The following is a 14150-nucleotide window of genomic DNA, read 5'->3' as shown; positions in this document are numbered from 1 at the left end:
AATGGGTTGGAATCTTTAAACGGCCCATCAGTTATGTAATTTGCATTGGGTGACGCCCGGTCGCTATTTCCCTCTCCCGTCATGATGTATAACATACGTTGTCGTGGGAGAGAGACGGAAGAGGGGGGGGGGGCGAAGAACTTTACAGAGACCCCGAGGAAATGGATCATGCGCTTATGGGCTTCTTGGCAACCAATACAAGTGCACCTGCGAGGAACCACCTACGCTATAAATCATTGTAATTTTTGAGAAGTAGGGCAGCAGACACTGTGCCATTTTTCGTCATTCTACAGAGAGCGTTGGTACCTGCTAAACGCATGTAAGGCATTATGCGCACTTTGTTGATGCTGTGCCTGATGACGATGAAGAAATGTGGCAGAGCCCTTTGTAATGGGTTGGAAGCATTCAACAACCTACTCGTTGCGCAATTCGCATTGCGTGACGCCTGGTTACAGAATTCGCGTTCTGCGATGCTTGGTGCTTATTTTACTCTTCTACCACGCTATATTGCATATGCTAATGTGGTTCCTTCCCGACATGAAGCCTGTATAGGACCTTTTTGCAAAGCAGTTTCAAGCACCGGCATGGCTCAGAGGTTGAATATTGGGCTCCCACGCTGAGGTCCCAGGTTCGAACCTCGTTCCACCCTGGAATTTTTTCTGATTTCGTTTTTTTTTTCTTATTTCGAGCGATACTGGTTACGGAAACCGGCGGCGGCGGCGGCGGCGGCGGCGGCGGACAACTACGGCGCCAAAAACGGCCGGTGAAATGATCTCATAACGGCTTTCGCTGTAAAACGAAGGCAGATGAAGTCATAGACATGACGGAGGCGCCTACGCTCCGCTCTGTTCATCCTTGTCTCTGAGTAAGAGGCTGTTATTCCAAGAAGAGCTTAACCAATTGTAAATTTTCGTTTAATGAAGGGCCTTAAAAGCCGTAAAAAATTACTATAGCTGGCCTGGAGTAGCACGAAGATTGATAGCAGGGTTAGCATTTTGAAACAGCGCAGCAGGTTAGAGGGACGCTATAGTGAATGACTCCGGATTAGTTTCGACCTCCTGGTTTCAATAGAACGAGGTTCATAAATGGCTGATGTGTGATTACTTTTCTTATTTTCTTCCTTAATTGGTAGGCACGGGATTTTATCAAAGAGCCACGCACTGTGAAGAGCCGCCTCAAACACGGAGCTTGTGTTGATCAACCCTATTTTCTCCACATCGTTTTTATGGCCCAATTTTTTCCCGCTTACCTAACTATCCTTTTTTGAGACAAGTGGGAGGCCAAGTCAAAGGTGGTGAGATCGATCCCTGATTCTGTACTGCTTCTCGACATGGTGAACACTGACAACCTTTGAAGCGAGACTTCCGGACGTTGTAATGAAATTTGTTCCCTCCCTCTGCTTGTTCGTAGGTCTGCTGAAGTTGCAGCAGATATTCCACATGACGGCAAACAAGAAGCTCGAGGTTCGCGTGGTGCGACGCTTCTTCAACGTGTCCGATGCCAACTCGTTCCTGCACCAGATGGAGCTGAACGACCGCGAGTCGCGCAAGTACGTCGTCCTCGACAGCACCGCCGACGTGGCGCGCGACATCATCATCAACCACGTGCGTGACCTGTACACCGGGAGGAGGAACTTCCACTTCCTCCTCACGAGCCTCGTGAGTGGCAGTGAATTCGCCAAGCTTTCCTTATATCTTCATATTGCTTCACTTCTTTATACAGCAGAACTGTTATGGTCGAAATTTGCAGCGGGTCGTAGATAGAAAATTACCATCATCATGAACGGGCACGCACTCTCTTCGTTCTCTTCCTCATCACCTTCCTCTTCTTTTGCTTCGCTCCCAGAACACGTGCGCCGATTTGCCCGGCGTGGGATGCAGTAACTCCGATGGGCGAGAGAACGAGTACAGAAAGCGAGAGAAAGAGAGGAAGAAAGACAGAGAAAGGAAAAAATTCTTTGCGAAAAAAAATTCTTGGAGAGGCGAGATTCGAACCCGCGTCCCCACGATCCGAGACGAGCATCGTAACCACACAGCTATCCAGGCACTTTTTTTTTTTTTCATGGTATTTATTATAATGCGTATTTGAAATTATCACAAACGCTATGACGTAGTGATGCATTCACTTAGCGACAATAATCGCACAAGCACTGCACAAGCATTCAAGAGCTTACATGCATATATACTGTGCAAGTCCAGAGAAGCAGGAAAAGTCACTCTTCAAAGCTTGTTACACGTGGAGGCTGGTAAGGATGAACACCTCATCAAGATGGGGTGCCAGTCTGGTGTGATGTCAAGTTCTTCGTAAATGTCCTTTAGATGGAGAGCCATACGCATGAAATGCATACTTGAAGCAGTGGTTAGTTCTGCATTACGGTCTTGCATGCGCGTTTTCCACAGACTGTGCAGTCCCATAAGGAAAAACATGTCAAAGGGCACTTCATCAAGAGACGTTGGGAGAAGGTAACGTATAGTATGCGAGTTAATGTTAAAATATTTTTGAACAGTTCGTTGAAGGATGTCCCAAAATAGAATGGCATCTTTGCAGCTAATAAAACAGTGTTCTACTGTCTCTGGTACATCGCAGAGACGACAGTTAACTGAAGAAACAAAAATACCTTTCCTCTGCAACCATGATTTCACCGGCAGTGTATCAGTATGGAGTTTGTAAAAGAAGGTTTTTGTATCAGGAGAAAGATGCATTTTCCGAACTCGTTTTAGTACATCATGTCCTGGAAGGTGAGAATATAATGAGCGGTAAAGTGGAGGTGGAAAAAGCATGGATAACAAATCCTTGTAGAGTCGCTTGCGTGATACTGTGTATAGATATTCTATGGAAAACCGGACCTTGAGAAACCGTACAGCGATGAAAACTTCCTGCATAAATCCCCACAAACACGGGCGTACAGAGAAATCTGAGGAAACAATCAAGTCAGGTAAAGCATTAACAAACGTAATCTGCAAGAATGATCGAATAATGGGATGCGAACTGTCGCGAAAAAAGTAGAACCGTGAAACAATTTGCCATAGATATAAATGAACTAAACCCAGCCCTCCCTCCTTAACTGGCCTGAATAGGTTATCCCGTCTCATTGGTTCAAACGTCGAAGACCACACGAAAGTTGCGAAAGTCCGATGAAAGCGCTGTATGTAAGATCGAGCGCAATGAATAAGTTGCAATACATAGTATAGCTTTGTGGCTAAAAATGTATTGCAAGCTTTAGCTCTCCCAAAGATGGAAAGGCGATGTGGAACGTAAGTCTGGGCCTGTCGTTCAAGCTTAGGAACACGTTCTTTCCAGTATCGTGCGCTGAATCTGTACGCATCTAGCGGCACACCGAGGTACTTTGGTGGAATACGAGTCCAATTAATTCCTGCGAACTTCTCCGGCGTACTACCCCATGATCCAAACCATAATCCTAAACTTTTAGATGTGTTTAAACGAGCACCTGATACAATGCCGAATTTACTTATTGTAGATACCACATTCTCAATACTTCGTTTGTCTGAGCAAAAGAAAGCTACGTCATCTGCATAAGCCAATACCTTAACTTCATTGCCTAATATATTGAAGCCGCGAATACTATTCGATCGTATTATGCTCAGGCATAGCGGTTCAAGATAAAGTGCGAACAGCAGTGGGGACATTGGGCAGCCTTGCTTTACAGAAGAGCAAATAGATACCGGTTTTGACAGATGGCCATTAATAATTAGTCGCGTTGAACAGTCATTGTAACAAAGTTTAACGCCTTCCAGCAGAACAGAGCCAACATTTGCATGTTGCAGAAGGGAAAACAGAAAGGAATGACTAACACGGTCAAAAGCTTTGGCAAGGTCTACCTGTAGCATAGCAAGCTGTCCTTGACAACTGTAGCAATACTGAAGAAGTGTTCGAGCGATGTGAATATTTGTTTGTATGGAGCGACCCCTAATTCCACATGTCTGATGAGAACCAATAAGTATTGACATCACAAACTGTAACCGATTTGATAATATCTTAGCAAAAATTTTGTAGTCAACATTTGTCAACGCTATTGGCCTGTAGCCTTCAAGAGAACGAAGTTTTTCCTTTTCAGAACTTTTTGGAATGAGAACAGTATGGCTTTTGCAAAAAGACTGCGGGAGAGTCTTCATGACGTAACTTTGTCTAAATATATCCAGCAGAATAGTACTGAGAGTTGTTTTGAATGATTTGTAAAATTCAGCAGGAATCCCATCAGGGCCAGGTGTTTTTGACAAAGGTAGTTGCTCAATGGCCTGCTTAATTTCCTCTAACGTGATGGGACTACTAATGATTGCGCAATCATCTTCGCTCAATGGGCTTAACAGAGAAACAAAATTTGTTTTGTTTTCGCCACCATGGTCATCAGGAAGAGCACTAAACAACACCTTGTAGTACCTTTCGAATTGCAAGATAATGTCTGCTGTATCTGTTAGAACAGCACCGTTAGAAATCAGATCTGGAATAAACTTGGACATTGCGTGGCGCCGCTCATCAAGTAAAGCTTGACGTGTCGGTAGCTCAGAATTCAAAGTCCTGCTGTTCCGAGATCGAATACGTGCACCTCTGTAGCGAGCAGCATCATAATTTTGTAGCTGGCATTTAATGCTTTCTATTTCATTAATGTATGCGCCTGGTTTTTCGCATTCAATCTCGTAAAGGTTACATAGACTTTCAAATAATCTCTTTTCCTCGTTCTTTCGATAGTACGATTTGACAGATCCACATTCTATAGCTAGTGCACGAACCTCTTGCTTAAAAAGCTCCCAAGCAGCGAATACATGTAATCCTTTAGAAAAAGAATTTCTCACTGCCTCTTTAACTCTATTAACGAATTCCTGATCGTTTAGGAGGTCCGAGTTCATCTTCCAAAGTGCCCACTGTGGTCGGAAGTGATTTCGGCGGCTTGCACCAATTTTTGCGATAACAATACAGTGATCCGAAAATGAAACTGGCTCAGTGCTGCACGAAAGTTCCCGGGGTAGGAGTGATGAAGATACGTAAATTCGATCAAGGCGAGCAGAAGAGCTTCCCTGAAGTCGAGTATACGCAGTTATTTGACCGAAAGTACCGATGTCAATGAGCCCTGCATTATCTATAATACCACTTAAAACTTCACCACTCCTGTCTCGGTGACTATTAGGATTGTTGCGATCACTAGGATTGCATACACAGTTAAAGTCGCCCATTAGTACAGTGAAATAATCACAGTTAATTAGTTTGGACATATCTTCAAATAACTGAACCCGTTTTGAAATCTCATTGAATGCATACAAGTTGATAATACGCCACGGCACTCCATGCAACACAAAATCGCAGCATATGTACCTGCCTTCACTGTCAACGTGAGTAGTAACTGCTGTACAGGGTAGACTCTTTCCCAGAAACAACCAGCAGCCCGCAGACAGACCCTTTGCGTGTGAAACGCAAACGTTATAGTCGGACAGGAAGGGCCGTAGGGCCTTCTCAGTGTCTTCGTCACTCTCGATCTTTGTCTCCTGGATGGCGACAAAATCGAGTCGTTTCCTTGTAAAAAGCCTGCGGAGCTGAGCCTGTTTCTGGAAAGACCTAAGGCCACGAACATTCAATGTTGCAAAAGTGAGTCGCTCGGACTGCGCCATGATGTCTACCAACAGTATGCTTACTGTCCCTTGGGATCACTTCTATAGGTCACCGCCGACGGTGAGGCTTCTCTTGAACCCCCACCAGGCCTCCTCGATCGCGACCGCCGACAATTTCCGTTGTGTTTCGATGTTCGGCGACGGCGCACCTTCCGATTCACACTCGTTGTGTCGCTCTCCTTGCTTGAATCGGAGCTGTACGTCGCGCGGCGCTTGGGGATTGCCGCATCCACAGAAACATGCATGTCGTCTTCCGAGACCGAGGCAGGATGAAACGGCTGCTGCGGAACTGAGGCGCTCTTATCTGGTGCTTCTTCACTGGAAGTCTCCGAAGGTACGGCCTGTTCCTTAACAGGCTGGTCAGGACAAATTTGGTCCAACTGCTTGCATGGTCCCCTCGGTTCTTCGTTTACCGCAGCTTCCTCGGACGCATCGACTGTTGTTTTCTTTGCGTCTTCAGTAGGCGTTCTGCTTAATCCTGTAGCATCTGTGCTTGACGAAGTGTCTCCCGTCGCGTCGAGAACTTCTGTGGCATCCATGATATGCTCTTGCAAGTTCTCATCTGGTTGCTGCGTACGTTGTCGTAGTTTGTTGGCGTAAGTCATGACACATTCCTCAGCTGAATGACCAAAGCGTCGACAGTCGTCGCAGCGAGGAGTCCTGCAGTTACGACGAATGTACCCTACCTTATTACAGCGAAGACAAAGTGGTGGCCGCCCAGGAATGAGGACAAGACTTTGAACTCCGCAGACTGTCAGGAGATGTGGAATGTCACCCACTCGGATTCCATCGGCAAGGGACAATACAACATCACGATTTAGAGTCCGCATTTGCTCCATGTCCGCTACTTTCCAGCTTTCTATTGATATTGACTTGATCTTCCCGAAAACATGCAGGGCATCTCGAATGTAGGTGTCTTCTAAGTGCTCAGAAGCCACAGGAGCTTCATCTTTACTTCTGTGGGTTCCGGGTCAACCACAAGGCATCGACGGCTCTTGACAAGAAATTCACCACGTGTGACTAACTTTGTTTTCGAAATTGTTGACTTGCACGTCACCATCCATACGTGCGACATTTGGAACTGACCTATGGAGCTGATTTCCTTTAGGTCGATAATGTTCCGAAGAGCATCTCTGAAGTCTTGAACACGGTAAGGGCGACCAGCCAAGTCCGCGTGCAGAAAAACGGAGTCCACAACCAGCTTACCGGTAGGAAGGCGAGGCAGCACAACACGGTAGTCATTACTGCTGGCTGAAGCCTGAGCAGCACCTCGGCTCAAGGCCGATAGATCCTTTGAGGCGGAGAACATGAAAAACGCGACCGTTCGGTCCGTCGTCTTCGTCGTCTTCCCCACAGCTATCCAGGCACGCTAGCAGAGCATAGCATAGCCGTGTATATTATAGCATAGCAAGGGGATGGGAAAGGCAAGTGAGGATGAGGAAGAAGGAAAGGAGAATGGGAGAACGAGCACAGAGAGAGAAAGAAAAACATAGACAAGGAAAGGGAAGAAAGAGAGAAAAAAAGAGGCAAGCATAGCCATGTGTAGTATAGTATAGTATAGTATAGTATAGTATAGTATAGTATAGTATAGTATAGTATAGTATAGTATAGTATAGTATAGTATAGTATAGTATAGTATAGTATAGTATAGTATAGTATAGTATAGTATAACCAGGGGCGGAAAAGAGAGAGGTAAGAGGGTAAGATTCTAGCCAAGCCATGACCAGCTAGGTGCCCTCCAGCTGTGCTGCGACCTTAGTGCAAGCTGCTTTTTTTTATACGGGCAGGCAAATATCAGCATAATCTTAGCATATCTCTGACTCGCAAAGTGGGCTCGTGTCTAGCGGCTATGAACAGAGTACTGCCTCCTAATAAGTGGTACTGTGGAACATACGCGTTCACGGCGCTTCGTCGTAACTTCATCCTAGGATAGGGCAGTGTTTTGGTCCTTACCAAAACACTTCTGTAACGTAGCACTGTTTTGAAATGAGGAATATATTTTGAAGTGCTATTCTTTAATACTCTATATTTCGTTAGCCTGATGCGTTAGAGTGAAGTTCAGTGGTAGATGGCAGAAAGGGTAACCTTTGTAATCCCTGCGTGTGAAGAAAGTATATATTTTCTATGACGCCCATTTGGGAGGAAATAAAAAAAAAAACGAGCGTTGAGTAGACACCTTGAGAGTTTCTAATTATCCTCTGTGCTTCAACTGATTAATGAACATTTGATTCATCAAAAAATGCCACTGGTGCCAAATATTTTCTCCAGGAGAACGAATGCATTTTTTAGGCAATTACAATGATGCTTCTACATAACGTTTTCAAGAAGCATGAATACCTCTACACTGCTTTCTTTTTCCCTGTAAGCACTTTTTCACGATGAGGGTTCACTTGTTCACGATGCAGGTTATGGACGAGTACTTCAACAACCAGATCCTCGAACTCGGCGTGGTGAACGTCACCGGCTTCAGGATTATCCAGGTCAACAAGGACGAGTTCAAACAGTTCCACAAGCCTTGGGAAAAACTAGACCACAACAAATGGCCCGGTGCTGGAACGGCTCACGTGTCCGTAAGCATACATTTTCTTTTCGTCACCCGGCATATAACACGTAAACACCTCTAAAGAAACACTCCTCATTTACTTCTAAATCGCATACTCGTTTCGTTAGTGTGTACTCTGATATACTCTATAAACTGCCTGCACCTTAACACAGAGCTGTGTATTGTGTCTGCCCGTTACAGTAGTCCTGCTGACGCCTTTCGCTATGTAACAGTGTCAGGCTAATTATGCAGGCATCTGCAGTCTCGGACGCGACGCTTTAGTGTCCGCATTCGCGCCTTATGCTGGAATTCTTCGGAAAAAAATTCAGTCACTTTTGTTTTATGAGTACTGCTTCTCTAAAAACGATTAAAAAAAGAAATGAAAACTGAGGGGTCGAATTCTAACCCCAAAATAAAATTATTTTTGGGTTAGAAATCGATGCGTCAATTAGTTTTCTTACCTAATAAGGAACATTTCAAGCTTCTAACAATAATTATGTAATCACAAGCATGAAATGCAACTTTTTAGGTAAGAAACGCTTGTTACACTCTTGTTTATTCGTAGAGCACATGCTACATCCATCGCCCTTTTTATATCTTAAGAGAACAATGCGTAGAGCTGGCCTCAGGAAAATTTAGTAAATCCTGAAATTCTACACACTAAAACCACAATATGATTATGAGACACGCCATTTAGTAAATCCTGAAATTCTACACACTAAAACCACAATATGATTATGAGACACGCCATGTGAGGTATTGCATATTTTTTGTTTTGATCACCTGAAGCTGTTTAATGCGAGCATAAGTGTAAGCATACGAGCGTTCTTGAGTTTTACCCCTGTGGCGGCAACTGAGCGTACAAACCCGAACTCAGCGGCGTAACAACATAGCAAGTGGGCTACAGCAGCTGATCAGGCCTCAAAACCGAAGGTTCGCATCAGAAAGAAAGGCGATACAGACTCACAATGTGAACTAGACCAGGCAAATAGTAGTACGGCAACTCGTCATGGCTGTCCAAGCGTTAGAGGCTAATACCCAATGGCACTTATCCAGGCTGTAACAATACCACTCAGCGCTGATTCTTCAGATTACGTTGCTCTTATTTCTGCACTGAGTGTTACGAAGACTGTCACACTGCAGTGGCAGCATGAGTTTTTACAACGACATGAAGTACATGGAGCAAAAGAAGCCACCGATTCACGTTTCAGCAACTACAAGTATGATCAATTTGTTTGTGCTTTCTTTCTTTACTTTTCGTAATTGCTGATTTCTCCTAGTCTGTTTTCAAGTCAGTTCCCCCATTGTACTTTCTGCTCAGACCAATTACACTAATGCTTTCTTGCTTCTGGCCATCAAAGCAGTTTAGTGAAGCGGGAAATCCGCTTTTTTTTCGGACAGAAATTTCCCGGCAACACAATGTCTCGGGACACCACTGGAGGAATCCGTCAAGCGTTCTAACATTCCTTCTTTTCTGTACAGCGATTCGCGAATTCGGTTGTCCCCAGCCAATAAGCGTTCGGGTCTCCAACGTGAGCTCTTCGTTTTGCCAATTCGTCTCATCTTGTTTTCTATCACTTTGTTTCATTTCGCACTTCAATACTCAAAGCCTGTCTTCTTCAGTTAACGGTTACTGGTGCCGAACTGTCCCGCGAGCGAAAGGGTCGCTCACTGCAACAAATATTTCTGTTTTGCCTCCCTATCCTTTATGGCTTTATATTTTAAACGACCCACAAAGCGAATGATCACGCCAACACCGATGTCAATAAAAAAGAACTGTCAGCTATGAGCAAATACCAAGTTAATATTTTTGCAACACCACATTGTCTGAAATAGCTTTTTCTCTCGTACTATTACAGACTAGAACACGCTTCCAAACGATGTCGTTGAAACAAACTTGAACCTATATGTCGTGCCCATCCTCATAGCAAATGTGTTATCGAGATAAAATACAGGTGCATTACTAAGAAAATATTACAAGTAAACACTTTGTATAATAAATGTCGTGGCAGGATCACAAAGCGACCTCATCAAAGTGAACGTTTCTATGTCTGGCTTACAGGCACTTTTGTTCAAATCGTTCTAGACTTCAGCAGTTTCAAATAGTGAAATTGAGTTCTGTCTGAGTTCACAGCGATGTTCAACAGTGATATAAATAGACGTTCTCTAATCATTGAGCTTACCGGTCATCTCCTCTTGCCCTATTGAAAAACTTCTTTTTTTCTTCGCGTAATTATGTAGCAATTGCCCCAATTTAGCGCACTGATTATTATCGGTATTTAAGTTAGAGGATGGCGTCATGCTTACCAGCTCGAAGTGTTTCGCGGCCTATACGTAGTCGAGGTTCGCCGGTAAAAGGTCACACCGTTTCTTCTCTTACCGTGCAAAATAGGTAGTACTACGACTAATTTCTGCATTTAAAATATATTTCTTTATACTGTCGCATATTTTTCGATGCATGACGCCTACGAGCCGAAGTGCCCTCACGTACCTCACAGTGCACGACACTTTCTTTTTTTAAATAAATTCTGGGGCGTGAAGTGCCAATTCCACGATGTCATCACAAGACAGGACTAATTGGGGAATCAGAAATAATTTCCAGCACCTGGACGTCTTTAAGGAGCGCTAAAGCCTAAGTAAACTGGTGTTTTTACATTTCACCCGGATCTAACAGCAGCCGTCGTGAGCGGAAAACGAATCCGCGTCACCAAATTTCGCAGCACAACACCGCTACGCTTCTACAATGCCAGGATTATTTTCTGACGCACTAGCCTCCATTCATCCGTTCATTCATTAATTCGGCTTATATACAAAGTTAAACGGGGCGTTTCAGGCAGAGTGCTCCACTGCCATGATGTTTCTGCCTTGAGCTGCACGTTTAAACTCTCCCAAGGTTTTTATTTGCTGTAAAGTGAAAAGGAGAAAGAACATGTTTTATAAGAACAATATGATCTCGTGTAAGCACCTTCCTGCTCTCAAGGCATGGGACATGTCCTGAATAAGAACGCGCAGATAAAAAGAATTTAAAGTATGCTAATTTATGCAGCATGAGCACCTTCTTAAGCGTGAAATATGAGCACATATGCAGTAACAAAAAAAGAACAATTCCACGCGTCTTTCTGCTGCGTGTAGATTCACTCGCTTGTATGTTATTGTTGCGCTCTTGATCATGACTTCAAAAAGAGCGCGCATTTACATGTAAATCCACGGGCTTATAATAACGCCCAGAAACGCATCGAAAGCAAAACACACTCAAAAGAGGGACAACCTGAAATGCCCTGTGATCTATTTATTCCGCGCACCGGTGATGTATCGGGTGAATTTGCATACAGAATATTTGCAGACACGTGCCCGTTTGAAGCCGCAATACATCTCTTTGAAGTTTGTAGTAAAAGAAGCAAGGTCCTAGAGAGGTGCGCTCCTTATTTCGGTAGCTTTGATGCAAGCCTTCATTCAGACGCTTTTAATAGAAGAATACCTTGACGGCTGATGGATACGTTTATATTCCTTCAGGTTTTGAAGTATGCCGCCGAAATAGGCATTCGGCTTTCATACGCGTACGCGGCATTTAGGTTAACATTCAGAACTGTCTCTACCTTCAGTTTAAGTATGTTCGAAAGAATTCTACCGTAGAGCATCGCGTGCATTCACCGTGTGAACCTTCTTGTTCAAGATAACGTTATATGATAAAGTTGTTACTCACTCAAAATAACGTTAGTAGGATATGCATATGTATAACAAGCGTTGAAAACTGGGCGAGTTGGTACGAGAGCAGTCGAACTGCGCTCGTCTGTCCCTTTCGTTCCTTCTTTGCGTCCCGTCTGCTGCGCAGTTTGCTAGAATATGTGTATGTATATTGAGCAGAGTCTGTATTTGGGCTCGTTGGTACAACATCGACGACGAAAATAGCGCTGAATGAACAGGGACACGAGAAGCGGACACCACCTGTGTTTTGTGCCCTCTTCTCGTGTCCCTATTTTCGTCGACGACCATATGTATATGCTACGATAAAAATTTCTGAGACAGCATTTCTTAAGAGTTTCGTGCGTAAGTGCTCACCACCCACTGGTCGGCTGCCTACGCCAGTGCTATGATCAAAGTCTACATTGGCTGAAGTCGTCTTTACGAAACATTCCAGCGTAAGATGTTTTCTAGAAGTCACCCCTGGAACTGTATCTGCCGTGGCCGCGATAGTCACCAAGCTGACAACCGCAATATGTATACATGGGGATCGGTACGTATCCATAAAAGCGTCTATCAAAATTGGGCTATACAACAACCAGATATTGTTGAGAAATAGAGGTATGTAGAGATATGGATGGCGATGTATGCAATTTTCGTCACATACAGGCAACCAAACGTTGTAGATAATGACCATCTTATGCTGCAGTGACATCGCAGAGGCGATTTAACTGTGAAACGATGACTTGACGCCATAGTATACGCGTGGCTCTTACAGAGACTGTCAGAAATGGCGCCACCTGTCGCATTGCTTGGACGTTGCGAGTAAATCTAGGAGCGTCGAGAAAAGAGCGAGAGAGAGAGAGGCGATGGGGTGTAGAAAGAGCTGAGGGTGGCTGTAGTAGAATCGTCACCAGTTCCACAATATAAGTTGTTGCTATGAAGTTTGACATCTTGAATACATCGAGCTGTCGTAGAAGCATGACTTCGTATGCACTGTGTGAACTTTCTTGCAGGCGGACGTGGCGCTGATGCATGACGCTGCAAAAGTGATTCTGGACACGTACAGTCGCTTGCTGAAAAACAAGTCGGACATCTTCCGCAACAACTTCCGCAGAGGGGAAGTCTACAACCGTGGTATGAAAGGCATCGACTGCCAGAGCTGGCCGGCCGTCACGTGGGAGCACGGAAAGACCATCGCCGAATTTCTTAGAGAGGTGAGAGCCGAATACAACTTAGTCTGCTGGAAGCAGCAACTGCACCAATAAGATACAGTTAAGTCTTTCTGTAAATAAATAACACTATATAGGCACATCCATCGGATTGCGGAGCACAACATGTGTCTGAATCATGGAACTTATTTTTTTTTTTACACAGCCCCACGAAAATTCACTGCCCCCAATACTATCGGTACTATATTTAGGTCGGGGTTAAACTGCGAAGAAGCTGTGTACAATTACAAGCTCCGAATTATTTACCATAATCGAATAAATCACGTACCATACTCTGCCTAATACTAAGGGTCTGCTTTTAATCACTTATTACACTGTTCACCTTCTTTGTGCATACATCCAGTGGCTATAAAAAGCCTCTGTCCCAATAAACGTAGTTCACTACTTCACGCTCGTGCCTGTATATTTCACATACGAATAATAAAGACTATGACTTTATACTTTCGCTGCCTCAATTATACGCACCAGGTCAATTTTACTGTAACTTCCCCTCAGAGGTAAATATATATCGCTATGCCGAAGCACATGTATAGCAAATTTTGCTGAAAACACAGGAGAAAACGTTTAATGAGATTTCAAAAACAAAAACTAAACAAGACATTTCTGCATTAAAAACTAGGCTAGTAGTATACAGGAAATAGCAACCCTCAGTCTGCCAGACTCTAGTATTTACTCTAGGGGACTATTTTGTTCGCGTTCTGTGAGAGAACGGAACGAAACATCACCAGAGGACGAGAGGGAGCAAGCAGCCAATAGGCGAGCTGTGGTAATTCAGAAAATGTTTTCAACGCATGAAGAAATATAGAATTAATGTAGCTGAACATCAATATTCGCAGGCATTGTTTTCCGAAGCTTGAAACTGAAAAGCGCGATGACTTTAACTAGTCAATTGTGTTGATGTAACTAGTCAATTGTGTTTACATTTTTTACACGTCTTGCCTTCTATCTTCACTAGGTTCTGCATGCACACATTGGCTATTGTAGCTGAACTTCGATATAAATAAACAATCACATTATCTGTTTGTTCAAGAATACTTAGCTGTTGATAAACGAAATCTGCATGGAAAAAGTTCC

General features: G+C 44.0%; 1 protein-coding gene across 3 annotated transcripts in view; it reads left to right on the top strand.

Moving 5' to 3' along the window:
- Window positions 1-14150, top strand: part of LOC119382979 (glutamate receptor 1) — a 154702-nt gene that overhangs the window by 113216 nt on the left and 27336 nt on the right. For all 3 annotated transcript variants that reach the window (XM_037650922.2, XM_037650921.2, XM_037650923.2), the window contains 3 exons: window positions 1411-1658; window positions 8027-8191; window positions 12861-13061. In XM_037650922.2, coding sequence (XP_037506850.1) covers window positions 1411-1658; window positions 8027-8191; window positions 12861-13061 — 614 coding nt within the window. The remainder of the gene's footprint in view (window positions 1-1410; window positions 1659-8026; window positions 8192-12860; window positions 13062-14150) is intronic.

Source organism: Rhipicephalus sanguineus, chromosome 2, assembly GCF_013339695.2.
Source record: "Rhipicephalus sanguineus isolate Rsan-2018 chromosome 2, BIME_Rsan_1.4, whole genome shotgun sequence".
Lineage (NCBI taxonomy): Eukaryota > Metazoa > Arthropoda > Arachnida > Ixodida > Ixodidae > Rhipicephalus > Rhipicephalus sanguineus.
Note: the sequence above shows the minus strand (reverse complement) of the source record. Positions and strands in the feature narration are given on the sequence as shown.